The following is a 27,862-nucleotide window of genomic DNA, read 5'->3' as shown; positions in this document are numbered from 1 at the left end:
TATCACAGGTTGTATTAAAGACCTGTGAAGTTTGATTTAATTATTTTTGTCCACAACAGCTGCCACTGACCTGAAAACAGAGACTCTCTGTAAACCTTCTTACAAACACACGTCTGAATGTACTGTTCCTCCTTCAGTTTCAGCTCACTTCCATTGAAATCACAGTGTAAAGCTGAAACCTGTTTGTCAGTCAACACGTCCTCAGTCTGTTCTGCATTAAACTGTGTCAGAGATGAAGACATGATGAGGACTGATAATCTCAGGGTTCAAGTCTCTGCACGTTGGTTTTCATGAAAAGCAGCCTGGTTTTTAAAGGCGGAGGATTCCTCCACCCGCTCAGGAAGTTTCTCCTGCGTTCGCACCTTTTTTGGTCTTTGTATTGCTGTGATGTTAATGAGATGGACCCTCCTCCAGCTCCTGAACAGGCCCAGGCCAGCCGGAGAATGTGGACTATGTTGGCTGTGCCTGACTGCAGGGCGATGATCACAGGTCAGAGATCTAAACCAGAGACCCGAGGCAAACCAGAGCTGTCACCTCACTGCAGACAAATCAGGGACAACACTGAGAACTAAAGCTGCTGCATTCACATCCTCTGGTTGGTCAAACATACGTGACTTCATATAAACTGAAAGGATTTCCTGTAACCACGATAAATAAAACCTGTTTTTATTATGAAGAGGGACTTTCCTCTGAAGTGTTGATGAGGAAATTCAGTTTGAATCCACCTTCAGAGACTTTAAATATCATACACTCCCTGTCTGACGTTCAAATAAAAGCTCTGTCTTTTAGTATCAAAAATAAAAGTACTGCTGCAGTATGAGTTACAGTATATATGTTTTTAAATTATTATTACTGATGTTTTAACTGCTGACAGTGGAGCTGTTTTTATGTTGCTGGGTGGTTTATTTGAAATGTGTCATATCTGATAACTTCCTCATATTTTATACAAATAAAAACCTCACACTGCAGCGAAACTACAACCTGTCAGATAAATTAAAGAGCAGTATTCCTCTCTGAGCTGACAGGGAGTGGAGGTGTACAGCAGGAGAATTTTAACAGTTCATTATTTAATTTGAGTAAAATCAGAATCTGACAAATCTCCAGTTTCTTCATGAAAAGAATGAACTGTCATGAAGTGCAGCAGTGTTCGGTCCATATAAGGAAACCAGCTGTGTGAGGTCAAAACACTGACCTACAGGTAAAACGTTTAGTTCTTAAGATCCTGATCTTGTTTTTTTACACAGAGCCTCTGAATCACAGTCAGTCTGAAGTTTGTGTGAGGTGTGTGTGAGGTGTGTGTGAGGTGTGTGTTTGCAGCGTGGTTCAGGTAAATGTTGTGATGTTAACGTATAAATAACTACAGACAGTAAAAGGTGAAGCTGAGGGACTGACTTCCTCCTCTGCAGGTGAGTCATGTGGTGGAGTTCCAGCTGCAGTTCAGTCCTTACAAGGACAGACAGGAGAGACACAGGGGGGCGTGGTCACACCTGGTCAGGACCGCCTCCTGGACTCAGGTACCGCCCGGATGGAGAGAGTCTTTAATGGTTCAGCATGAGGATATGTCAGAGAGAGAGGCTGTGACTGAGCCTACAGTCGTGTCTGTGCAGGTTCAGGGTGTGGACACAATAACAGGAACACCTCCGCTACACAAAACCACACAAACGTACGACAGCTGAGTTCTGCTGCAGTTGACTGTTACACTATGAACAAAGACAGAGAGAAACTACATGACTGCAGTGAGAGACAGGTCACACAGCAACAGGTGTAACGTTACTGAACAGAAGAAGGAAAAGGATTTAGAGGAAGTTCAGGAGACAAAGGTGACGAAGGAAGAGAAGTGAAAAGATCAGACCCCTCCCACTCCACTGACTGTTATTATTACATTATTACATTTAAAACAGGGCAGAGCGAAGCTTAGACACACACAGGAAACAACGACAGACTCACTGTCTCACACAGGAAGAAGGAGAAGATCGAAAGAACAGACAATGACAGAGGAGGACAAATTAGAGAGGAGGAGGAGGGAGGATGGAAAGAGAAGAAAAGACTAGAGAGACAACAGAAGACATGATGACAGGAGAGAGAGAGAGAGAGGAAAGGTTCAGGGAGGGAAAAAAAGCAAAAAGAAAGAAGGAGAAGTTTCATCCACCCATCACTCGCTCCTGCTCCTCCTCCTGTCTGTCCTGTTGAAGTTGTGACAGACAGACAGATCACACAGGTCTGTAAATAACACCCAGCTCCAACTGAACAAGGAGAGAAACTCCGTCCTCAGTCACAGGATGAAGGCCTGAGCTGAGGGTAAAGTAGAGGCTTCAGGTGAACAGGCGACAGTTAAACCAGCTGCTCTGAATTCCTCAGAGACTCAACCATCACCTGTCTGCTACAACCTGCTGTTTACACCTGAGACTGAGGAACCTGACATCTCTGTCTGAGCTCAGCAGGTAAATCAGGATGTGATCACACAGTCCGTCAACAAACCCTCAGACCTGTCGGCCATCTTTAACCAGGTCTGTTCTACACTCAGCTCAGATCAGCTCCACTGGGAGTCTGAGACTCCTCCTTCAGGCTGAGGACTCAGACCCTGGTTCAGGTGCAGTCTGACCTGATAAAGCTCTGTCAGACTCAACAAATAAAGAGAAAACACTGCGTCACATCAGAGCGTGCTGAGATCATTGTCAGAGGAACTGACTGAGTGGAGCTGTGTTCATCCTGCAGAAGTTGTTGCACATGTTCTGCATTTGTTTTTGTACTGAGATAGTTCAGGTAACATTAATGTAATATTATTAAAAATGAAAAGAAATGACTGAACTGGTTCAGTTTCTGACTCTTTAAGACACTTTCCTGTGTTAAACGTTCAGTACGTTACAGTTTTTCCCACTGATGCAAACTCCTGATGATCTCTGCTTCTCTTTACTCGACTCGACAGGTGCAGGTCTCACCCGAGTGTCAGAAACAACCTCTGTGAAAACCTGCTGAGCTCAAACACTCCAATCAGTAAGAAGCTGTGATGGAGGAGTGGAAAATCTACGAGTCGTCCATGTTTTTACAGTGTAATACTGGACAGTGTGTCAGAGGAAACTCGAACATTTCCAGAAATATCAAATATACTGACTGAGAGAAGAACAGAGGAGATTTAACAGTGTCATGAGTCTAAGCTTTTCTCCTGTGAACTCTGTTGGTCCTGATCTGCAGGATTTACCTGAAACCAACACAAAACCACATTCAGACTCAGTCACACTGAAGTTCCTGTTTCTAAGCTTTTGTTCTAACGTCAGATAAAATCTCCTCTGACAGAATCCAGAAGCTGATAAACATCACTCTGATACTTTAAACTGAGCCTGAGAATCAAAAGCTGTTCAGCTCCACAGTGAGTATCTGAAGGTTCACATGAAGCAGGCACTTTACATTCAGAAGAAGAAGAGTACATACAGTGTAAGTTAGAGACACAGCGTCAGTCTGTTACTTCATAAATAATATTCAGCTTCACTGTGCAATAAAACATCATAACTCTGATCAATAACAACAGAGATGTCAGGGAACATGAGGAGGAGGAGAGAGCATCTCAGGTCAGACACAAAAGAGCGACAGGTTTATAAGAACTACACTGTAAAAACAGAGGTTTAACAGAGCAGACTCACCTGCTTCATGTCTCCAGTCAAACTGTCTCCACCATCACGTCCTCCTCCTGTGGACATCAGAACAGTCACATAGCTGCACAATAACTCACACTGATGGCTGAGTTTGATTCAGTTGTTTTGTCACTGCTGATGTTTGACAGGTGACGTGTTTCATCAGGTTTTATGATCCTGTGATTGATGTCTTTATATTAACATGGAGTCTCTGTCATGTCTCCTTTATTTTACCTCTGCCAGGTTTTAAAACCTTCTAATCATTTCTTTCCACTTTGACCTTCAAACTGATGTTTGATTAAAAGATTCAGCCGATGATTATTTCCTTTATTGATTAATCAGCCAGTTCTTTTCTTCATAATCTGATTGATAATCACCAGAAACTGACGGACAAACACCAAAATAAAACACTGAGCTTATAATGAAACTAATTCTGCAGAATAATCCAGTCAAACCTGGAATAAAAGATTAGAGATGTGACTTTAAATAAAAAGCTGCCTGTTAATTCTCTGTCCATCAGCTGATGATAAACTGTCGCTGCTCTCTTTCTTCTTCCAGTGAACAACAAACAGACTCAGACTACAGGAAGATCAGAACACAAGGCCAACAACAACATCAGTTCATCCATCTACACTGATGTCATACACCTGACCTGGACAGGTGAACACAAACTCAACACACTGACCTGGGATGAGCGAGGTGTCCCTAATAAACTGACAACTGTAGGAATTTACAGGATCTGTCTACACTCATTAAAGTCGATTTTTCTCAGGGATATTTGTTTCCCTCAGGAGGTGGAGGAGAACAAACTCAGAGATAGAACAGAGGGAACATGGTGAGTTGTGTTCACTTGTCTCTGCTGGTTATCACAGGTTTAATGAGGAGTGCTCCACTCAGAGACATCTCCAGACTTCACCTGATCACAACCACTGATCCATCAGGAGGCACCTCAACCAGTCAGACTCAAGACCAGAAACTCAGCTCTCTCTTCCAGCAGCAGGAAAACTGTGGATCAACAGGGTTTAGTTTGGCTCTGACTGTTTTTGTTTGTTTGTTTGTTTGTGAGAAGCCTCTCTCTCTCTCTCTCACCTAAAACCTGCGGGTGTTTTTTGGCGGGGTGAGGGTGGGGGAGCAGGTTTTTATCCCTTTGACAGATGCCTCCTCCAGCCAATCAGGATGCGAGCTGGGACGACCTGAGGGAAGGCGCTCACCTGGACCAATCAGAGCAGCAGCTGAGAGAACGTTACCTTTTAAGGACAACGCCAGCGGACCCGCGAGCGCAAATAAAACCGGCGCAGGTTTGTCCCAGGATGCTGCATTCACGGACCACAGCTGGGGCAGAGAGACACCCGCGACACTTCACCGGCCGACACACCTGAGACACACCTGCACAGGTAAGAACCAACTGCAGTTTGAGACCGTTTTTTAGTCTTACCTGAAAATTCCAAGAAGTAAACCGCTGCGGACCAGAGGTCAGACTCACCAACACTGAATCAGTTCCAGGTGTGAGACAGGAAGCTGGTGACAGGATGTCCGAGCTTTTATCGCTTAAAAAAAAAAAAAAAAAAAAAATCAGTAGAGATGTATTTATGTCATGTACTCATTCTGTAGGGTTTAAAATGAAGGAAGACTGTTTAACTTCATGCACACGTATTATTATTATTATCACTACTTATTTTCTGGACTTTCTAAGAAAAAATCCAATTTATTTATTTATCTCGAGGCCAGTAAACTTTAAGATGTAGTTAACTGTGATCTGGTCTGAGATCAGCAGGTTCAGGAGAAATTATCTGACATCTCTGCAGGTATGAGGATGTTCTTTCAAACTGAGCTGAACCAGGACAGGACATGAGCAGACGGTCTACATCTGACTCTGGAGCTCAAAATGAAATGAGAAGGATCAGAAACGCATGAGAGGAAATAATGTCAATGAATATGTTTCCTGTGAAGTCACTTTGTAGAGGAACATTTAGGATTTTATTATAAGATCATCACAAATCTGGAATCCAGAGTTGATTTTCTCTCTGACTCTCGTTAATGTTTTTTTTTTTTTTTTTTTTTTTTAACATACATTTGGTTACAGCTGAGTTACTGTGAGTGAATGAGCAGATGTCAGTGTGAATGTCCTGAGGGAGGGGCTGGTCCTGTCAGCATCAGACACTTCCTGTTTCAGCCCCTCTACAAAATAAAACCTCCTGATTTGTAATTAAACAGGAGAAATGTCGTTCCCACACTGCGGTTGAAATATTAAAATACACCCATGTTTCATCAGGGAGAGAGACTGCAGAGGGTTGGAGGAGTTTGGCAGTGGGTGGTGTTTGTTCTGCCTGAACAGGTTTTGAAAATGTCCTGAGGCAATGCCACGTTAAAGGTCACATGAGTAAAGTTTACTGGATTGCATGACTTGAAGTGCCACGCCTGACGGATGTCATTCCTGCGTGGGCTGCTGGAGGGGAAACAAATGACAAGATGTGTAGAGATTAGCTGCAGTGTTCAGAGAGAGAAACTACATGTTAACAAGAGGCTGCAGAGCACATCAACACATTATACGTTATCATCTTATTCTCTGCTTTTTAAAATGTGTGTGGTTCGGTGCTGAGACACTCCCAGGTTCTTGCAACGTCATCCTCATGACGAAGGACGCTGCATCACTTTTTAAAGATGCACGTTCAAGCTGGGAGGAAAAGATTACACATCATGACCTGAGTTTCAGGCACAGTCAAGAAAACTTCAGACTAACTTATTCAACAGTCAGAAGAATAGTTTTGTATTTGCAGGGACCAGAGATAAAACTAAAGAACAGTAGAGTAAAATTAATAACAAGCAACAGTAATAATGGCAACAATTATCAAAAGTCCTACTAAGAAGAGTGGGGAGTGTGAGGGGGGAAAGGAGGGTGAAGACACCTGCTGTGTGTTACAGGAGGAAAAATAAGCAACAAGCTTCATGAACCTAAACGTTTCCTTTCAGAAATGGAGGACGACGTCGCTGCTCTCGTTGTTGACAATGGCTCCGGCATGTGCAAGGCCGGTTTCGCCGGAGACGATGCCCCCCGCGCCGTCTTCCCATCCATCGTCGGTCGCCCCAGACACCAGGTAACAACCACCCTCTGTCTCAGGCCTAGAGAACAGATAAACACAGAGCGTTATGGGACTGTAAAGGTGTGTTTGTTTGTGTGTGTGCGCAGGGTGTGATGGTGGGAATGGGACAGAAGGACAGCTACGTGGGAGACGAGGCTCAGAGCAAGAGAGGCATCCTGACCCTGAAGTACCCCATCGAGCACGGTATTGTCACCAACTGGGACGACATGGAGAAGGTGAGGACATCTGCTGAATGTTTAACTTTCCACTTTAATCCATCCCTGTGAAGAAGCAGCAATGTTAAAGCACCTTAATAAACATACTGATGGAGTTCCTTTTGCCACTTACGGAATTTTGAAAAACATGTTGAAACATGTTATAAGCTGAAAGGGAATTGAGGACATGAACAGGCAACAGTTGCACCAAACTTGGATGCCAGTAGCTTTATGATTTGTTGTCAGTCTCCTAACCAGCTGTCCTGTCCTGCAGATCTGGCATCACACCTTCTACAACGAGCTCCGTGTTGCTCCTGAGGAGCATCCAGTCCTGCTGACTGAGGCTCCACTCAACCCCAAGGCCAACAGGGAGAAGATGACACAGGTGAGTTCAGACCGATCAGTCCTCATGATAAACTATTCACTTAGATCATAATCAGTTGATGTGTTCAGCCCATACTGAGACATATCACTCGGTCTTTGGTCCAGATCATGTTCGAGACCTTCAACTGTCCTGCCATGTATGTGGCCATTCAGGCCGTCCTGTCACTGTACGCCTCTGGTCGTACCACAGGTGAGAGAACTCAAACACAACAAACACATTATCTCTCTGGGCTGAAAGATTTTAAAATACTCACACAAATTGGCTCTTGATAGACTTACTGTACTTCCTGCTTCCTCAGTGGGTTCTCATGGTGTATCTCGTGGCCCTGAACCATGTTCTGTCTTGCAGGTATTGTGATGGACTCTGGTGACGGTGTCAGCCACACTGTGCCGATCTACGAGGGCTACGCTCTGCCTCACGCCATCCTCCGTCTGGACCTGGCTGGCAGAGATCTGACAGACTACCTGATGAAGATCCTGACTGAGAGAGGCTACAGCTTCACCACCACCGGTACAACACACACACTGACCTTTACCTCCAGTTTGTAACCTTGTAACTGAGGGGAAATTCAGGGTTTTCACACATTAATCAAGGTATTTTCTAACGCAAATATCCTCTCTGAACTCCAGCTGAGCGTGAGATCGTGCGTGACATCAAGGAGAAGCTCTCCTACGTGGCTATTGACTTTGAGCAGGAGATGCAGACGGCAGCTTCCTCCTCCTCCCTGGAGAAGAGCTACGAGCTGCCCGATGGACAGGTCATCACCATCGGCAACGAGAGGTTCCGCTGCCCCGAGGCACTCTTCCAGCCTTCATTCCTCGGTTTGTAACACACATCAACACGGACACTCACTAAAACACACACTGAGTAGTGCTGAGAACTCGATCCAGGTTGGTGGTTGACCACCAGCCAAATGTCTGATAATCCTGACTTTGAATCTTTGAAAAAATCCTTACAGTCACTACACTTATCTTTCTGACCAACCAACCTTTTTAAAAAGTTTGTACATAGTTTCTGAGCACTTCTCAGTGAATGTTACCCTCAGGGCGTTATCATATTTGTCCACATTAAAGTTGAACCGAACACCAAAATAACTCTCGTTCTGTCTGTGCTCAGGAATGGAGTCGGCCGGCGTCCACGAGACGACCTACAACAGCATCATGAAGTGCGACGTAGACATCCGTAAGGACCTGTACGCCAACACTGTGCTGTCTGGCGGCACCACCATGTACCCCGGCATTGCTGACCGCATGCAGAAGGAGATCACTGCTCTGGCCCCACCCACCATGAAAATCAAGGTACAGTTTCTATATCTGTGCAGATGAGTGAAAGAAAACTCATCCAATCTGTCATGAAAAGGCACAGTTTAAAATCCTGCATCGCTGTTTCCCTCCTCACCCTCTCTCTCCCCTCTCACCTTCAGATCATCGCTCCCCCAGAGAGGAAGTACTCCGTCTGGATCGGCGGCTCCATCCTGGCCTCCCTCTCCACCTTCCAGCAGATGTGGATCAGCAAGCAGGAGTACGACGAGTCTGGCCCCGCCATCGTCCACCGCAAGTGCTTCTAAAAACCTCCACGTCGTCGTCGTCCTCTGCCCCGGCGGGGGACGTGAACATGCTCTCTGTTCCATCTTCCTACAAATGTCTCTGGTTTATCTTGTGTGAACAGACTAAAAGATGTGAGATGCCACATACAAGAATAATCCAGCGACAGTTTACATTTTAATGTTTCAGCTCGGCAGATTGTCAGTAACTTGCTGAACCTCCCACGAACTTTGAAACATTTTTCAACATGTTAGTATAACTCTGCTCACAGCTTTCACTCCTGGTGATAAACTAATGGTCAGAAAACAAACAGTATTATCACTAAACATCTTTTTCTATCCATGTCTTTCTACCTCTTTAACAGCCTATAAACGGCACATCAATATTCAGCTTTTCTCCTCATCCCTTCTGTTGACTGACTGTCAGAGTTGACCTGTACCAGTGCTCTCCAGCAGGTTTTCAATAAAGTGCCAACATTTGATGTTTACAGATTCTCTGTGGTCATTTGCTGCTCGATGGTTCACACTGCAGATTTTCCCTCATTTTAACAGCCTGAGTTTACACACTAAAATCTGAGTCCGAGTCTTTCAGCAACGAGTGTTTGAGCTCTCAGGCTACTGCACTGCCCTCTAGTGACTATTAATATGTAACAGCAGGTGAGATTCAGGGTTTGAAAAATACCTCAAACCTCACTGCTTTTTTTGGGTGGAGGGGGTTAAAACACATAAGTGGTAAACTAGTCATAAGAGATTATGCATTTTAGGCAGTTATGAAGAATGCAGTACAACACCAGTTTTTGTAAAGATGCAAATTATTTTTATATGGACATTGCTTGGAAAAAGTGAACTGCACTGCAGAAAATGCAATAAAAATATTAAGAAGGTTCTGGGGTCAAACATCCCAACTGACTGGGGACCAATGGGTTAACAGGAGAGTCTAAATGGCTCATAGGTGTTAATGTTTCTGTTTCAGTGTCAGTCATGTGACACTGTCCAGGATGTACCCCCACCTCTCATCCAATGTTAGCTCAACTCTGGCCTCCCTATGACCCTCAGAGGTAAGCAGTAAAGCTGATGGATGTCATCTCCGGTTAGTGTCTTCGGATGGAAGAAGAGAGGTGAGAAATAGTTACACAACATTTTTCATTTTTTATTTTAATTGCATCAGACACTAGGCTGTGCAAGTTGAACGTGTGAACATGGCTATAATGAAATAAAAATGCAAATTATAGGTCTGTGCAAACAAAAGAAAAACACTGACATTCAATAGTGTCTGTAACTGTACAACTCAAGATTTGATCTCTGAAGGACTTAAATCACCACAAAAACGCATAAAATTATATCTGTACACTCAAGTCTATGTTCTGTAATGCAGTGATAAAATCATCAATAAAAAATCTAAGAAAACATATTATGACAACTCTAAGATAAAAACTAGAACCATATTAGATCTGAATTCATTTTACCTCCATCTTAATAGGTTAAATTTACCAACTGGTGGGTATAACATGTAATGTAATGTTAAAGTCCGATTTCTGTCCTTGTTGGACTCTGCTGGTTTGTTAATAGAGTAACAGCTGGCAAGATGTAAAACTCCTCATCTGAGTTCTTTTGCCTTGGCACTCTGTAGAGTGTGAGGATGTCTACCTCTGAAATACATAATATAATAAAAGTGTTAAAGACAACATTAGCACAAAAAAGCAATACGTCCACTTCTTTCTCTTACGATAGTACTCCTCTTGGAGCTTTCTGAAGCTCATTTTCTCCTCTTCCAGGTTTTGTTTCAGGTCCTGATGCATTCGTTCCCACATGTCCTTCTTTTCTTTATCCCAGGCCTCTCGGTCTCTCTTCACCTCTTTCCTAAACTGCTCCAGCTTCCTCTCAACAGTTTCCTTCTGCTCTCTTTCTGACTGAACTCTTCTCTCTGACGCTTCCAGTTTTCCTCTCCACTCCTGTCTCAGACTTTCTTCTTGTTTTTTCCGTCTCTTTTCGTCTTCCTCTCGTTCTTTCTTTCTCTCCTCACATGCTTTCTTAATACATTCATCTCTGTCCTTCAGCTGTTTTGCACTCAGTTCAATTTCTCCTCTCTGTTCATTAATTTTCTTTTTCAGTGTTTTTAAATCTTCCTCATGTTTTCTTCTGAGGTCTTCCTCCTTTCTCTTCATCTCATTAATCTCTTCTTCCTTCTCTTTCATCATCCTCTCCACTTGTATTAGTGTGGATTTCTCTGTGTCATCAAACATCTCAGCAGTGTAGCAGCTGCCACCATTTTTCTCCACCATGGTCTCCATCTTGTTCAGCAGCTCACAGACTTGTGTGTGGTTTGTTTCATCTTTGTTATTAAAGACCTGATATCTTCCTCCACAGTCATTTATTAGCTGTTTGACAAAGTCATCACAGTCTTTGATGTAACTCTGAAATGACTGATCATCCAGTTCATCTCCTCTGGTGAATATGATGATGGTGAAATCTCTGGACTTATCACCAAAATATTTCTTGATCAGTTCCACTGAGTCTTTTTCCTCTGGTGTAAAGTTCCCGATCTGCAGCACCAGTAAGAACACATGAGGTCCAGGAGACAACATGGTCATACATTTCTGAAGCTCCTGTTTAATTTCATCATCAGAGAGAGTTGTGTCAAACAAACCAGGGGTGTTGACCACAACAACAGGCCGTCCATCGACATCTCCGGCTGCTTTCTCACAAGACTTGATCGTTGGCTTTGGAGGGATTCTGGGTTTGAAATGCTTTTTGCCCAAAATAGTGTTTGCTGTTGAGCTTTTCCCACTGCCAGTCTTCCCAATCAGCACCATCCTGAGAGGCTCTCTGCTCTGAGTCCTCTGTTTCACATCCTGAAGTTCAGCTTTGAGGTCTGAAACCTTCTCCATCTGAGCCTTGGTGAACATGTCCTTAGTGAAGCATCTGGGTCCTCCAACACTCATCTTAACCACAATGTTCACCATCTCTTGGATCTGCCTCTTGACCCTGATGTTGAGAACAACAGATCTTCCTCCACAGCTCTGACAGAGCTCCTGGATGTCTTTGCCCTTTATAAAGTTAACAACAGCTGGATCTGTAGGATCTGACTCCACAGTGAACAGAATCATGGTGAAGTCATTGACTGGAGAGCTGAATGTGTTCTGGATGGTCTCTAACTCTCCCTTGTCTTCATCAGTGAGGGGACCCACAGGTAGGACCAGGATGAAGGCATGGAGGCCCTCAGGATCACAGAGGGAGATACACCTGAATGATTCCTCCATCACTGCCTCCTGAGGTTTTCCATACAAGGCAGGCAGCTCCACCAGGGAAACCCAACGTCCACACACCTCTCCCTGATGTTTAACACACTCTGATGAGTTGGAGACTGAATGAAGCTCTGTCTGACCTAAAATGGCCTTGGCTGCTGAAGTCTTCCCTGCTCCTCTCCTCCCACACAGAACCAGGTTTAAAGATGGTTTGATGTGTTCAGACTTTGTTTTCATGGTTAAACCTCCATCCTCATCCTTAAATATATCACAGCTCAGATGCTCTCTGTTGTTTTCCTTTGCAGTTTGACCCAAACGTGTTAACAGCTCTGGACGTTCCAGGTTCTCCTGCTTCAGGTATCTGTATCTACATGTTCTCATCATGTCTTTTAAGGTCTGATCTGGTTCATGTTTCTCCATGAAGCCTGACCTCTCCTCTCTGGGTGTTGATATCAGAACCAGTGAACGATCAAATGATTGATCACTGAAGAGTTGAAGGACTCTGCAGAGCCTCTCCTTCTGTTCCTCAGTGAAGTCTTCAGGCTGTAGAACCAGCAGGAACACATGAGGTCCAGGATCACAGAGTCTCACACAGGTTTCTACATGTTCTGACAGTTTGTGTTCAGAGATGTCAGGAAGCAGCAGATCTGGGGTGTTGATGAGAACTATTTCTTTCTCCTCCACCTGTCCTCTGACTCTCTGACAGCAGTCTGCTTCTTCCTCTGTGTTGAACTTAGTCTCTCCCAGTATGAAGTTCCCCACTGAACTCCTCTGAGACCAGCTGTTCCCCAGCAGAACAACCCTCAGCTCTGACACTGAGAAGAAAAACACTGAATCAGAAAGATGAACCAGCACTGAACTTGACCTGACAGAAGACCTATCAGGATTATGATGAAACATATGATGAAACACTGACCAGCCACTTTATTACTAACTCAGAATAACACCTAAACACAGTCAAAGCAGTTGAACTCACTGTTGGGGGGAAGAAGTTCATAGCTGCTGCTGTGGCTCAGAGATCTCTCCTTTACTTCTGTAAGAGAATAAAAAATAAAATAAAATTTTAATATTCCTTCAAAAATCCAAAACCCTTGATCTATATGAAAATACTGTACATTCCCAACATTATTTGAAGTTATTATGAGGCTTCAGCAGTCTTAGACTTAGACTTAGACAGACTTTATTGATCCCTTTGGGATGACTCCCTCGGAATTAGACAAATGAAATAGGTATTTAAAAAAAAATGCAGTGGGGGGATGGTTACACAGAGAAGGAGTTATGTACTGAGCTCAAATATCATTTCAGCTTAAGTTTAAAATATGCTTTTGTAGATGATGAGGACTGTGGAATTTGTCCCCCATTCAGTACTGTATAAGTCAATGCTGTGTTGCCACCTAGTGGTGTCAGTTTGGTTATACAACTGAAATATGAGGATGAACATCAAACGCAGTACCTGTGAGTAAATCAGTAGAATTATTTCATATCTCTGCTGTAAATCTGAGTGTACTCACCAGATATTGCAGCAGCTGCCATACTGTCACTGTGCAGGAGACATCAGAAGAAGAAGAAGCAGCTCAGCTGGAGACCAACAGCTAAAAACACAAACAGCAAAATGGATCAGAGAACATTCTTCAGGACACTTTAACAACCAGGAGAGACTCAGTGACATGTTCCTCTATGTTAATGATGACACTGGACTTTAAGTGTTTGAACTCTATGTATATGTGTATGAACAAATTTAGACTAGAAATGTTGGTTCCAGTATTGTGAATTTACTTTTTTGTGATAGCAGCTGTGAGTCTTCATATGAGGTCTGCTGCAGGTTTTTATCATGTGGACTATTTCTCTGATGTACTTGTGACTTTTCAATATTCTTTGTAATGTGCACATTTCTTTTTTGCCTTCACCACAAATCTAATTCCCCTTGATGATAAAGACACTGATCCTGTATGATCCTGTCTCTGAGCTGTCATCATTAACCTGCCCTGGAGCTGTTCTGGGGTTTTCAGAGTCGTATATACAGTGTGTAAGTTTATATAACAGATGCCTTTAACACAGATGAGACAGCAGTGTTAAAAGTTCCAGATGCACAAAGACCTCTTCAGTACTTCAGCACTGATTATTAAAACTGTGATAACAGAGTGTGAGCACACCACAGTCTCCTACTTACAGTGCCAGTCCTCATGAGGAATGAAAGCAGCATTAGAATAAAAAGAAGAGAGAAAGAACGTCTTTCTTTTTCTTCATCTCCACACAGACACACACTGATCCTCTTTAACACTGACTGATTTCTGCTGCAGGCCTCTGAGGTGAAGCTCTCTCTCCAGCAGCTGTAACACACAGCAGCAGCAGTGATGATGATTTTACAGTGAAAACAAACTTATTTCACTGAAACAGATTTCTAGGATCATAAACTGCAAAGCTCCTCATGTTATTGTCGATTAAAAAGAAATAAAACCACATCAACTCTCGATATTTACTTCCTGTTTTAACAGAGGCCACGCTCTTCAAACAGCTGCTGGTTGCCTATACATTAGTCACGAGCCTGATGTATGTAATGTGAGTGATGTTAATTCACGGGTTTCTTTTCTATCGTGAGTTCGTTTCCTGAATGTTTGACGAGGCCTCAGCCTCCTGCACCTCTCACCAGTCATCAGGTTTATCACCGTCTGAACTCATCACAGTATAAATACTCTGTACTCTGAGTGTCTGCACCCATCTACACCTCTCACCTCCTACATCAGCTTTATTCAGATGTTTGTATTTGGTGAATCCACTCACCGGCGGCCTGTCGCTGCGCCGTCAGTCCAACGATGAAAGTGAAAGTAAAGTTTGCTTCATTTAAAACGTTTGAACTCGGACTTTTCCACGTTCAGGTGAATTTCATCAGGTTGAAAAATGTCTCTCTATTAGAAATACACGCGCTTTAAAGAGGAAAATAAACTTTGAATAAAACCAGAAGAAAAAAAATCGATTTCCTATTCAAACAGATCTGACCTTTATTAACACAGGTGGTTCAACAGAAGCTGAAGTTAGAGCTCCACCTACTGGAAACAACAGGGACGACACACAAGATGGCGACTGAGACAGGTGGTGGACAAAATAACAGAAACACAACCTGCAGCCTCCTGCTGGACAAACTTGGTCCCACAATGCATTGCACAAAGGAAATGAAGGTGCTGCTTAAAGCTTAGAGAAGATCAAAACAGCTTAAGGAATAATTTGGAAAAGTAAAAATTACAGTTAAATCTTTGGAAGAATATGACGTTCCCCACTGAACTCCTCTGAGACCAGCTGTTTACCAACAGAACAACCCTCAGAAAAACACTGAATCAGAAAAACCTTCTCAGTGTAGACTTTATCCAAAATGCACAGTGGCTGAATGTATATAAGTAACTTTAGTAATAACTCAGGTGCTGTTCTTATGTACAAACCTGGGGTAACTGTACTTTATTCTTTTCTTCACTACAAAATATAGTAATTTTATTTTTATACATAAATTGACAGGTTCAGTTACTTGTTACTTTACATATTAACATTTAACATGCAAAGCATATTAAGAGCTCATAAAACATGATGCTTTGTTATATATCAATCTACCCAACAGACAGCTAAATCAGTAAACTACCAAAAATGTAATTTATTCAAAATTAAAAACTATATTGACAGATCCACATTCACAAACCTGAGAAATTGATGCTCTGAATTATTTTTAAAAGTTGAAATGTATTTATAATACTTTTTGCTTTGGACTGTTGTTTGCACAAAGCAAGTATTGTGATGATGTCACTTTGGGAACATAGGCATGTACAACGAAGCAAGTTCAACATACCCAGGATATCTTATTGTTATCTGGCTTCACTACACCTAACAACCAGTCTGGCTAAGAGGTCATACAACACCAGTTATCAATTTATTAAGTCGACCCAGGATTTCCTGAGCACGTTCATTTAACAGAGGCAGAGTTGTTAACTAAAAGCAGTGTTGTTAGAACCATGAGTAAGACACCCAATATGATATGAGAAGTAACGCTGATAGCTGCTGGTGGTTTCAGTTCTAGGAATGTCCTTAAATGACATTTAACAAGGTGACATGTTAACAATATGATCATGACTAGAATAGAAACAATAATTTTGTGTTATCAAAGCCAGGCTGAGGATTTATTGTAAATAAATACAAATACTTTTTTCTTACAGACTGAGTTTTTGTAGTCTGATGATGATTTATTCTGAGTTACTCTGAATATTTCTGCTGCCAAAGCAGAAAGGAGAAAGTTAATGTCTGAGGTTGATCTGACTGAAATGGTCATTTATAATAGTAGGAAATATTCACAAGTTCATGGATAAAAGCATCTTTGTTCAATGAAAATGAAGATATAACTGACTCTCTCCGTTTGTTAGAGGCTCTGTTGTAGAAATAGACTGGAAAGACTGGAACAAAACAATTCCACAGGGCTATAAAAATATATATTTATCTTTACCATCTGTCACTTTATTGTAAAGTCTGTCCCTGTGGGATTCCTGCAGAAATGATGACACTAGACTTCCAGGGACCTGATTGGTCAGTTGTTGGGCTGATGACAGGTTTTGATCTAACCTGCTCTGGAGCAGGTTAGCCATTCAGCATCAGTTACCATGGTGATTTCCCCTGATAAGAACTGTGAACCACTGTTGTAAGACTAAAAACCCAGAGTTAAACCTGAAGTTACCTCGATAACCTCAAATCCGTCTTCATAGTACAGGCCTCTAAATGATTGTGATCCTTACAAATAATGTAAAAATAATGTGTGACACATTATGTAACTTTTGCCAACAGTATATTTCTACATGGTACTATTTGCTGCCTGTTACGGACCACTGCCCATGCCCTGACTTTGCCAGCTGTTTGACCTTGTCTGATTCTGCCTGTTGAGTCTTCATAAAGGTAAACTTTTAACAGCGAGTTGTGTTACTGTGTGCTCCTAAACTTGAGCTATGACAGTATCACTACTTTTACTCAAGTAAAGGATCTGAATACCTTCTACCCCACGGACATAAATACAGTAAAAAAAAAAACTACTTCCGCCTCAAGTGTTTATCGCCTTCACCTTATAAGATTTACTCGAATAAACCTAAGTATTTCTGTTTATCTTTCAGCGTAAAGTGCGAGTGAGCAGAAGGCCGAGCAGTTAGTGAAGTAAAGTTACCAAGATGAACAGATCGTCACTCACCTGCGAATGATCGATAATCAGCTTTTAGGACATCTTCCGCTTATAAATAATCTACCCCGCGTTCCTGACAGATTGTATATTGCTGCTTTATTTGTTCTTTGTAAATTTACTGTGCTGTTGAAATTCTTGCTGCGCCATCAGTCCACGCCCACAGTGAAAGTGAAACTTTAAACGACAACAATCAATCAGGCATGTCGAAAATCAGGCCAGATTCGATTTTTTCCCCCGAAAACATTCCTAATCTCCAACTTAATTCCTCTGATGCGCACTTTAATGACGAATGAATGTTTTGTTTAAATCTAATATTTAGGTAATATCTGTGTCTGTATCTATGTCCTCACAATACATTTTATTCCAGAGATGTTCAAATTATGTTTCTGCCCACATCCAAACTGATCACTGATTAACTCTACCCAGCAAATCTGCGGAAACAAAGATCCCCATGAAATTAGGCTGACGGGACGAGCTGGAGAATTACTTCATTCATTCTTTATTAAAAACTAAACATCCAACATATTAGATGATGTAAACACAGCCTCAAAGTGTTTCACATTGTTCATATTATTAAAATGACACAAGCATTAACAGAAAAGATGGAAAAAATTAAAAAATGTCAAATGTGGTTTAAGTGAAAAAGATCAATAAACAGTGATGCATCTCATGTTACAGCTCCACCTGCTGGACACACAGAGGAACTGTCACACTGACACTTTTCGTGGAGGATTGAAATAATTCAAACTGCATCAGACATCTGATGAGTAATAAACACATTTTACCCATTTGAAGTTTACTACAGGAAATATTTTGCTCTTACCTTCATCAGCATGGATGGATTTCTGCAGAGATCTTTAAGGGACAGACCCAGAAGCTCAGAGGGTCAGAGGGACCCCCAGCTTCAGCTGCAGGATGTCTTTGAAGGAGACACAACTACAAAACAGCCTCCAAGAGACTGAAAGATCAATAAATATAAAACCACTACAAAGTAAAACCAGTCAGAACAACCACAAAGTGACCAGAACTACCACTAAGACACAAAAAAGCTTCAAAGGAGACAAAATGGTGGCAATGAGACTGAAAGAAATTCAGAGAAGCATTAAAACTGTGACACAAGATATGTTTTGATGGAAACTGAAACTGTGGCTGGATTATGTTCAGAGGCAACTTCATTTCAGAATGAATGAAGATACATTTATTAACAGATACTGAATCACTACAAATATTTTACATGTCCTTACATTTCATATTACAGTTTAAGAATCCAGAGAACATACCACAAATCTTCTCGATGTTGTTGACGGTCCCGGTTTGGAAATTTTTGCAGATAAAGTTTCTATTTTTGCAGCTAAAATTTACGTGCGCTCTTCATCTGAGAAATACGGTGCACGCCGGTTTTACTCCGATTAAGCTAAAACCGCCTGAACTTACCGACATCTGAACCACCGTCCTACAGTTTCACACAGATGGAGGCAGTCAGGGTTTGTCCAGGTCACAACTTCATTTACACAATCAAATTCACATAAATACAACTGAGGCTCACCACTCTTCAATAACAACAACAAAAAGAAAATACATCAGTTTCCAGCTTTATTAGGTCTGCCTCTTAGAGCTATGATAAATGAATATATGTCCAGGGTAGCTGTCTAACTGGATATACCCCACTAATACTTAGTTAGCATGATGCTACAATCAAATGTTACGACTGTGAATGACACTGAGACAATTAAGCTAGCAGAGTTAGCGACATGTTACAACGACGACATGAACACACACATGATCTGTATGACTTCAACTCTGAAATGTAACTTTACAAACTACAGTCATATAAAGAGGGAGAGTTAAAGTGAGGCATTAAAGTATCATACCCAAATATTCATGTGTGACGGATTAAGCTAGCGCGCTAATTAGCAATAGCATCAAACCCGCGTTTCATTTCAGTATGAAAAACTAAAAACACATCCTGATAAAATGACTTTCGGATGACAGTTACCTTCACATGGTACAAAACCGTATGAGCCGCAGGTGTGTGGTTTGAATCACTTACTAACCTGTAAATTAAAGAAGAACGGAGACGAACAGGTCGTGAAGTTCCTCCTCTGTCTGAAGACCAGAGCTGACCGCTGTCCTCTCCAGGACATCTCACCAGGAAGGTGGCGCCCCCTCGTGGCATAGAGAGGAACTCAACCCCAGCTTAACTCTTACATGGGAAAATTACACTATCTTAAAATGTGACCACACATTGCTGTGGGTCACACTGACACTCAGGATGTGATTAGTGATCTAACTGTGAGCAGGAAGGTCATCACATCACCACAACACAAAACACAGGATATCATTTTTCTCCAAATAGTGTTTTGTTTGACACTAGACATGAAAACCACTGACAGGTGAAGTGAACAGCATTGATCGATCATCTCATTCATTCATCTGGATGTTATAGATTTATGTGTACTCTTTTACATTCTGTCAGTGAGATTTTCACAGATGATGTCCAACTTTTCAATAATAAGACAGATGTTGCTGAGTTTGCTGAGCTGCACAGGCTTCAGTACTGAGGAGAAATTTAAAATTAGATTTACTAAGCACAGAATCCAGGTTAGTTTGGTTGTCTAGTGGATTAGTTTATTTTCAGAAACAGGTGAAAAATATAACAGACTGCGCATTAAGAAAATCAAAAACACAAAAACGAAATATAAAGAAGCAGTAAAACCTGAAAATGAATGAATTCAAGATGACAAATATTAATATCACCAAATTCTGGATATATTTGAATCTACACACACTGAAACACAAAATTGCCCACAGAACTAAACCCGAATGTAATACAAAAACATGTACATAGAGAAATATTCAAATGCTTGTAAAATCAATTATTATAGAAAAAAGCAAATAGAAAACTCAGACCCTCAGATTTACTACGTTTTGTTTGTCTAGCCATTTACTAATTTATTTAATTCTCATCTAAATACAACCGGGAAATGTTGAGTTTAGGGTCTGTAAGGATATTAGATATTCTTCTGGGAGGATTTTAAAACCATGAGCTGGTACAATGTCAGTGATTCACAATCTAAATAAACACTTAAACTGCATCACACTTCTGTCATTGCTCATGACCCAGAAAGCTGAACTGTACAGTCTCAAAGACCTGAGAGCGCTAAAGGAGTCCGTAAAAACATTAAACTGCTTGTCACAATGTGGAAACTCCTCCCCTGACTCCTCATCAGAATATAGAATATATACAAAATCTAACTTTCCAAAAATGAAAAACTGACATTCATGCTGTGATTGGTCTGTGATAAGTATGTTGACTAATTAACTGCTAATGATGAAGGTTTACACACTGATGGCGATGATGTTCGATGATGATGACGTGTTCAATCAGAGGATGATACATTTGCTCTGGTATTTTTCTTTCAGTTCTTTTATTTCTTGCTCATGCTTTTTCTTCAAATCATCGATTTCTCCTTTGAGGTGTTTTTCTTTGTGGCTTGAAAGACTGTCCAACAGTTCATACTCTTTGCTGTGTCTTTGCTTCACGTCCTTTATTTCCTCCATGTGTTTTTCTACCAACGCTGTAAAGTCTTTGGTGTATTTCTGTCTGAACTCATTGAATTCTTCAGCTTGTTTTCTGGCCTCCTCTTCATATTTCTTCTTCATTTCTTCCAGTTTTTTCTTGTAGTTTTCTTCTAATTCTTTTCTCTCCTTCTCCTCCTGTTCTCGTCTGAGTCGATCTTCCTCTTTTCTTTTGATTTCATATCTTTCTCTTTCCTGTTCATATTCTTCTTGGAGCTTTTTCAGTCTTTCTTGTTCTTCCAGTCGTCTCTGTTCATCTTCTCGATGTCGTTTCTCCCACCACTCTTTTCTTTCCTTTTCCCAGTTCTCTCGTTGTTTTCTCATCTCTTCTCTGCTCTGTTCCAACTCTCTATCGGTTGTTTCCTTTTCCTCTGATTCTGACCTGATTTTTTTCTCCATAGCTCCTAGTTTTCTTTCCCAGTCTTGTTGCTGAATCTCTTCCTGTTTTCTCCTTTTGTTGTCCTCCTCTTCTCTTTTTTCCTGTTCTTTTTTTCTCTGTTGACGCTCCTTATTAATGTTTTCCTCCATTTCTTTGAGTTGTCTGGCTCTAAGTTTTCTCTCCTGTTCCATTTCGGCTCTCTGTTCTTCCATTCTTCTTTTCATTGCTTCTATTTTTTGTTCATGTCTTCGTTCAAGCTCTTGCTTCTGCCTTTGCATCTCTTCTTCCTTCTCCTTCAGGATCCTTTCTACTTCCTGTTTTATTGCTGCCTCAGCCTCCTGGAACATTTCATTTGTGTAGCAGCCGCCACCATTTTCCTTCACCATGGCCTCAATCTTTGTCAGCAGTTCACTGACCTGGGTACGATTCGCTTGGTCCTTATTATTGAAGACATGGTGTCTCTCTCCACATTCATGTATAAGTTTTTTGACGAAATCATCACAGTCCTCTTCTAGGTAACTCTCAAATGTTTGGTTGTTTAGTTCATCCTTTCTAGTGAATGTAACAATGATGAAATGTTGGGAGTTCTTGCCAAAATATTTCTTGATCAGTTCCACCGAGTCTTTTTCCTCCTGTGTGAATCGTCCGATCTGCAGCACCAGTAAGATCACATGAGGTCCAGGAGACAACATGCTGATACATTTCACAAGCTCCTGTTCTACGTCATCATTGGACAGAGTTGTGTCGAATAAGCCGGGGGTGTCGACCACAACAACAGATCGTCCATCAATCTCTCCTGATGCTTTCTGGCAAAACTTGGTCACAGATTTCTGGCTGGCTTTAGATTTAAAATGTTCTTTGCGCAGAATGGTGTTTCCAGTTGCACTCTTCCCACTGCCAGTCTTCCCAATCAGCACCATCCTGAGACATTCTTTGCTCTTACTGCCATCATCTATTCCTGTTTCACTTTTCTTTTTAACATCCAGCAATTCAGCTCTAAGTCTTGAATTAACGATTTCCTTCTCTATGACTTTTTCCATCTGAGCCTTGGCGAACATGTCCTTTGTGAATGATCTGGATCCTCCAACTGTCATCTTTTCCACAGTTCTCAACAGCGCAGGGATCTGCTGTTTGTCCTTGATGTTGAGAACAACAGATCTTCCTCCACAGCTCTGACAGAGCTCCTGGATGTTGTAGTTTTCTTTTACAAAATTAACAAAACCTGGAGCTGTAGGATCTGACTCCACAGTGAACAGAATCATGGTAAAGTCATTGACTGGAGAGCTGAATGTGTTCTGGATGGTCTCTAACTCTCCCTTGTCTTCATCAGTGAGGGGACCCACAGGTAGGACCAGGATGAAGGCATGGACGCCCTCAGGATCACAGAGGGAGATACACCTGAATGATTCCTTCATCACTGCCTCCTGAGGTTTTCCATACAAGGCAGGCAGCTCCACCAGGGAAACCCAACGTCCACACACCTCTCCCTGATGTTTAACACACTCTGATGAGGTGGAGACTGAATGAAGCTCTGTCTGACCTAAAATGGCCTTGGCTGCTGAAGTCTTCCCTGCTCCTCTCCTCCCACACAGAACCAGGTTTAAAGGTGGTTTGGTCTCTTCAGTGAAGGTGAGGAAGGTTCCTCTGTTTTCATGCACAATGTTCTCAATCTTCTGCATTAACTTGTTATGGTCATTTTGAAACGCCTTGTAGTGTCTTCCTCCACAGTCTTTGAGGAGTCCAATAACAGAGTCACTCATTTCCATCCCCCCATGTGTTGTGACGACCATTGAGTATCTAAAAGCATCTTGACCAAACAAACTCAGGATGAACTTCAGTGTTTTTCTGTTCCTCTCAGTGAAATCAGAAGGTTTCACTAACAGCAGCAGAACATTTGGCCCAGGACGACAAAGACTCACACAGTTCTCCATCTCTTCTCTCACTGCTTCAACAGATAGACTGAGGATGTCTGGAGTTTTAACTACAGTTAGTGGTTTTCCCTGCCATTCTCCACAGAAGGCCACACACTGTTTTGGTTGAATTTGGAAACCAAATCGCTGATTCCTTAAGATGAAGTTACCAAGCTTTGACTTTTTGTCATCACTTTTTCCCACCAGAACAATCCTGAAAGCAGACACTGTAATAAAACAGAAAAAATAGAGTTGGTGTCGGCAGGTGAATGGACCTAAATTCAGATCCCAGTCCCTTGAGTTCTCTTCGCATTGTTTGTGTGGAAATGCTCTTACTTTCTCTATCATATATTCAACTGTTGATTTTTGTAAATTAGATTTCACCAAATGTTCAAGTGATCTCTGATCACGATCATTCAAGATTTTTTTCTGACTGCACTTCTTCCTCAAAGATGATGTTTCGCCACTATCCTTGCAGGTTTTAATAATGCATTGGACAGTTCTTAAGCCACTTTTTAGTAGTTTTTCATGTTCTCATGTTTATTAGAAACTACACTGCTGACAGTGAGAGGCAGGGTGACAGCTCACATGCTGAATATACCTAAGTTATAAATGGTATTAATGTACTTACTTTGCTTGCTTGTGCTTTCCACTGATGATGGAGTCTGTGATGTAGGCCATGGTTTCCCTGTTTAAAAAAAAACAATATTAATCACAGTAAAATAAAAATAAAAATATTTAAAACTTTGTTCTACATGTCTAACTGCATGATAACTTACAGAGAGGGAAAGAGAGGAGGTTTCTTGTTGAATGAAGTGGACCTGGCAGAAAATGATGTGGACCTGTAAAAAGATAAAACCCTTAACCAAATGTTCATATCTGACTGTGGATCAGTCGTATTTATCAAATAGAAAAAGTGTTCCTGCACTTACCAGCACCTTTACCAGGATCCTGGATGACACTGGCTCCTTCTCCTTGATGACCCCCAGAAAAAACAGATGTTGCATCTTCAAAAACTTCACAGCTCACATGAACTCCATTGTTCTCCTTCACCATGACATCCACATGTGTGAACAGATCTTCAAGGTTCCCTCGCCACAACAACCTGGATCTACATTTACTGATCATGTCTTTTAATGGTGGATGTTGCACATGTTTTTCCATAGAACCTGCCCTCTCCTCTCTGGGTGTTGATATCAGAACCAATGAATGATCAAATGACTGATCACTGAAGTTTTCAAGTATTGATTGTAGCCTCTCCTTCTGTTCCTCAGTGAAGTCTTCAGGCTGTAGAACCAGCAGGAACACATGAGGTCCAGGATCACAGAGTCTCACACAGGTTTCTACATGTTCTGTCAGTTTGTGTTCAGAGATGTCAGGAAGCAGCAGATCTGGGGTGTTGACCAGGACTATGTGTTTCTCTTTTAACTGTCCTCTGACTCTCTGACAGCAGTCTGCTTCTTCCTCTGTGTTGAACACAGCTGCTCTCAGTATGAGGTTCCCCACTGAACTCCTCTGAGACCAGCTGTTCCCCAGCAGAACAACCCTCAGCTCAGAAACTGAAATGAACATTAGTCCAATCATTCAAACAGCACTAAATACACTTTTCGAGATCTGACCAAGACAGACAACAGCACAAATAAAAACACAAAGGTTGATTTGAACCAACTCATTCAGTTTGACTCACAGTTGGGGCGATGGAGGTCTGGGCTGCTGCTGCGCCTCTGGGAATTGAAATCATCATTATCTGTAAAAATACAGAAGAACACACATGAGCCCTCAAACATCTGTAACACCCTTTAGACTGATCAGTAATGCTCTGTACATGATCATGACAGAAACTGTTGTGGTCAGTAAAAAAGTCAATTTGACAAAATATCAGGTTCCAGGTTCAGACCCATGTTGTGAGAAGCTTTAGGCTCCTGTTGACTTCTTGTTTTTAAAAGTCTTCATTATTAATACATTTCTCTCCCTGACTGTACCAGTCCATGTGTTGATACGTTATACTTTTATCAGAACAGTGAATGAGAGAGAGCAGAGTGAGAGACTAGAAAACTGGTTCATGAATTTGAATTGAATTAACTCTGCTGGGCTCTGAGTCTGACCAGTTAAGTAGGTTTCATGTGGAGAAAATGAAGCCTACCTACCTCCTATTATTAATGATTAACAATTAAAATCATTGTGAGTGGACTCACCTGGTGCTGCAGCCTCCATGGTGAACTCTGCTGAGAACATAGTGATCCAACTGGAGGGAGGAGGAAACTCAATTTGAAGTCAAAGAGCTCAGAGTGTCCAGCTGTCCTGTAACATGTCAACAACATGACAACATCATCACAGTCATCATGAGACAGAGACAAACATTAAGGTCCAGAGACGTTTATCTCTGCATAGAAAACAAATTTCACTCTGATAAACGTGCAGAGGAAACGTTCCTGACCCTCATGTGAAGTCCTGCGACTCCTCTTCCTCATTTTGTTTTAATGGTGTTTTAATGTTTTCCCGCTGATATTACTGCTGTCCATCACATAGAAAACTACAGGTAAAGCTTCAGATTACAGTCCGTATCAAACCGTCTTTAAAGTTGAACACAGTCGCACAGAGACAACGTTAAAGATTTTCCTCAACAGCCGCCACTTCCTCATCACATGTTCCGTGTTTCCAGAGTGAAGGAGCCGGATGTTCAGCCCGGACTTACCTTCACTCATTTAGCATCAATAAAAACGAAGGCTGACGGTGTGACAGGGATTTTCTGTCGTCAGTTTAAAGTGAGTGAACGGGAAGCTGTTTCCAGATCAGTTAGTGAAGTCATGTGACCAGAATGATCTGAACAGACTCACCTGCAGATGATCGATAATCAGCTTTAAAATAATCAGTTCTCCTGATCAGTGCGGGTCCCCGACTGATGGCACTCACACTCTTTCTTCATTTTATTTCTCTGTCTTAAGTTTCTCAAGTTTTCTGTTCAGTTCTTCGACAGTTGAGTTTGTTCCTGCGTCAAAAGTCCGAGCGACTGAAAGTGAAACTTTTTACTCGGTCTCACTTTTTAAAAAAAACACCCTGTACTGAAAGGACCGAGACTGATCAACACGTTAGAGTCTATATATCCATCGATGTGTTTCTGAAGGAGCCTGTTTTAATTCTGTACATCCTGTTTTCATCCCTGAACATTTTCACTCCTCTGATGAACAGCTTCATCTCATATCTGCTGTAACATCTGTGAATTTCTGATCAGAAGAGAAACAGATGACAGGTTCTCTTCATTTTATCACAGAGATGTTACAGACATGTTGGTGCTCACATCCAAACCGATGAACTCTCAGAAACCCAGGAAAGTAAACTTTCATTCATCTGAAAAATCTTTAAAAAGGTTTTAAAGGCTTTTATCAAGAAATTACAGTAATTCAGGTCAGTTCAGAAAGTTCACACATCAGACTTTTGAGTGAAAATGACAGATGGTTTATGAGTTATTAAGTCCTGAGCTGATTACTGAGGACATCAGACTGCAGATGTCACTGTAACAATACTGCAGTAGGAGTTAGTTGGGATACTGAATAAAAATAATAAACCTGTGCAGTAGAAACCAACCTGTGAGCTCTGTTGTGTTTAATCAGTTTCTCTGTGTGAAGGGTCTGTTTGACTTCAGCACTGAACAAGTTCACACTGAACTACAGGAGAAACACTGTATTCATCTGTTAGAATGATGGAGAAACCATTAGAGACTCATCTGAATTATGTCTACAGTTGATGTCATCAGTTTTAAAGCATCCATTCTTATTTTACACAGAACAAACAAAAGAAACCTTCAAACATGTTCATTATCTACAATATCATTTATTTATAATGTAATAACCTTTAGTTCAAGATCATCCTAAATATATTCTTTTATTCATATTGATGCAAAGAGCACCATAGATGTTAGCATGAAGGATACAAGTGACCACCCTTGGACCATACAACACAGCACACATGTGGGTTAGAATAACGTACACACACCTTAGGAGGAACACTGCACGCAAGTAAAACACAACAGTAACACCGCACACTAGTGAAATACAACATCCAGGAATGTACAGCATGCAATAAGAGCAGTTCAAACCATTAACAGGCCAAGACCACTTGAAACACTTGGGGGCAGTAGAGGGCCCCAGATTTGAGCCCTCGCCAGGTTGTCACTACACTAAAATCTACTTTTAAAATAGCCGAGCACATGCAGCGACAAAGGACAAATCTCAGCAGGACAACACATAACATGCATATAACATTAATGTAGTTTAAAGTTCATTAAAAGTTCACTTCACTCGCCCATCTAACGACACACACAACTATCTATCTACTAATTATCTGAGTGATGCTTTGCAAAAGCTAGAACGTCACTGAGCAGAGCACACACCTCCACCAAGGCCAAATATTGACAAAATGTTGAAACATGCATGATGTTCAGGGAAGTGATTTAAGCCCTAAAATCTTTGATCCTCAGCTGTAGAATTTTATCCTTCATACAGGCTGCTTTGGTTTGACTGTCAGCAGAATATCTCAAGCATTTATGGTTGATTTATTTTTTGGCACAAAGTCAAACAAGCAAATAAAAGCGACAACATGATTATTTTGCAACTTTAATAGAAGTTAAAGTAAATTAACAGCCAGACTTGATAAGACATTTCTATATGCAAACATTTAAATAAAACACATAAAAATGA

The 27,862-nt window shown here is 41.5% G+C and overlaps 3 protein-coding genes and 1 long non-coding RNA gene across 31 annotated transcripts in view; 1 reads left to right on the top strand and 3 right to left on the bottom strand.

The window, feature by feature from the left end:
- Window positions 1–17: 17 nt before the first annotated feature.
- LOC108875219 (uncharacterized) lies at window positions 18–5,105 on the bottom strand. 2 transcript variants are annotated; one of them, XR_007814392.1, is made up of 3 exons: window positions 5,065–5,105; window positions 3,639–3,685; window positions 18–1,700 (listed from the first exon to the last, which is right to left on the bottom strand). It is a non-coding gene; the product is annotated as an uncharacterized LOC108875219 (long non-coding RNA). The 2 variants fall into 2 exon arrangements; XR_007814391.1 differs by lacking the exon at window positions 5,065–5,105 and adding an exon at window positions 4,877–4,995.
- Window positions 4,855–9,340, top strand: LOC108875135 (actin, cytoplasmic 1). Its single transcript, XM_018663846.2, has 9 exons — window positions 4,855–5,023; window positions 6,600–6,724; window positions 6,817–6,945; window positions 7,199–7,309; window positions 7,414–7,498; window positions 7,658–7,819; window positions 7,939–8,130; window positions 8,426–8,607; window positions 8,733–9,340. Exons 2-9 carry the CDS (start codon window positions 6,602–6,604, stop codon window positions 8,874–8,876), a joined length of 1,128 nt encoding a protein of 375 aa, XP_018519362.1. The 5' UTR covers window positions 4,855–5,023; window positions 6,600–6,601; the 3' UTR covers window positions 8,877–9,340.
- Window positions 9,341–9,981: 641 nt separating this feature from the next.
- Window positions 9,982–27,862, bottom strand: part of LOC108874890 (GTPase IMAP family member 8) — a 47,055-nt gene continuing 29,174 nt past the window's right edge. For 21 of the 27 annotated variants that reach the window (XM_051074843.1, XM_051074848.1, XM_051074844.1 and 18 more), the window contains 2 exons: window positions 22,478–22,653; window positions 9,982–11,919 (listed from right to left, as the gene is read on the bottom strand). In XM_051074843.1, the coding sequence (XP_050930800.1) occupies window positions 10,496–11,919; window positions 22,478–22,653 (1,600 nt within the window). In that variant the 3' untranslated portion in view covers window positions 9,982–10,495. Of the gene's footprint in view, window positions 12,913–13,073; window positions 13,131–13,608; window positions 13,690–14,267; window positions 14,428–14,878; window positions 15,145–17,306; window positions 17,474–22,477; window positions 22,654–27,862 lie in introns of those variants that run through there. The other 6 variants (XM_051074862.1, XM_051074861.1, XM_051074864.1 and 3 more) reach the window with 6 other exon arrangements.
- On the bottom strand, window positions 19,911–22,471 carry LOC127143156 (uncharacterized). The gene has a single exon (XM_051074876.1). It carries the CDS (start codon window positions 22,347–22,349, stop codon window positions 20,682–20,684), a length of 1,668 nt encoding a protein of 555 aa, XP_050930833.1. The 5' UTR covers window positions 22,350–22,471; the 3' UTR covers window positions 19,911–20,681.

This window comes from Lates calcarifer, linkage group LG13 (assembly GCF_001640805.2).
Source record: "Lates calcarifer isolate ASB-BC8 linkage group LG13, TLL_Latcal_v3, whole genome shotgun sequence".
Classification (NCBI taxonomy): domain Eukaryota; kingdom Metazoa; phylum Chordata; class Actinopteri; family Centropomidae; genus Lates; species Lates calcarifer.
This window is presented reverse-complemented; position numbering and strand designations above follow the sequence as displayed.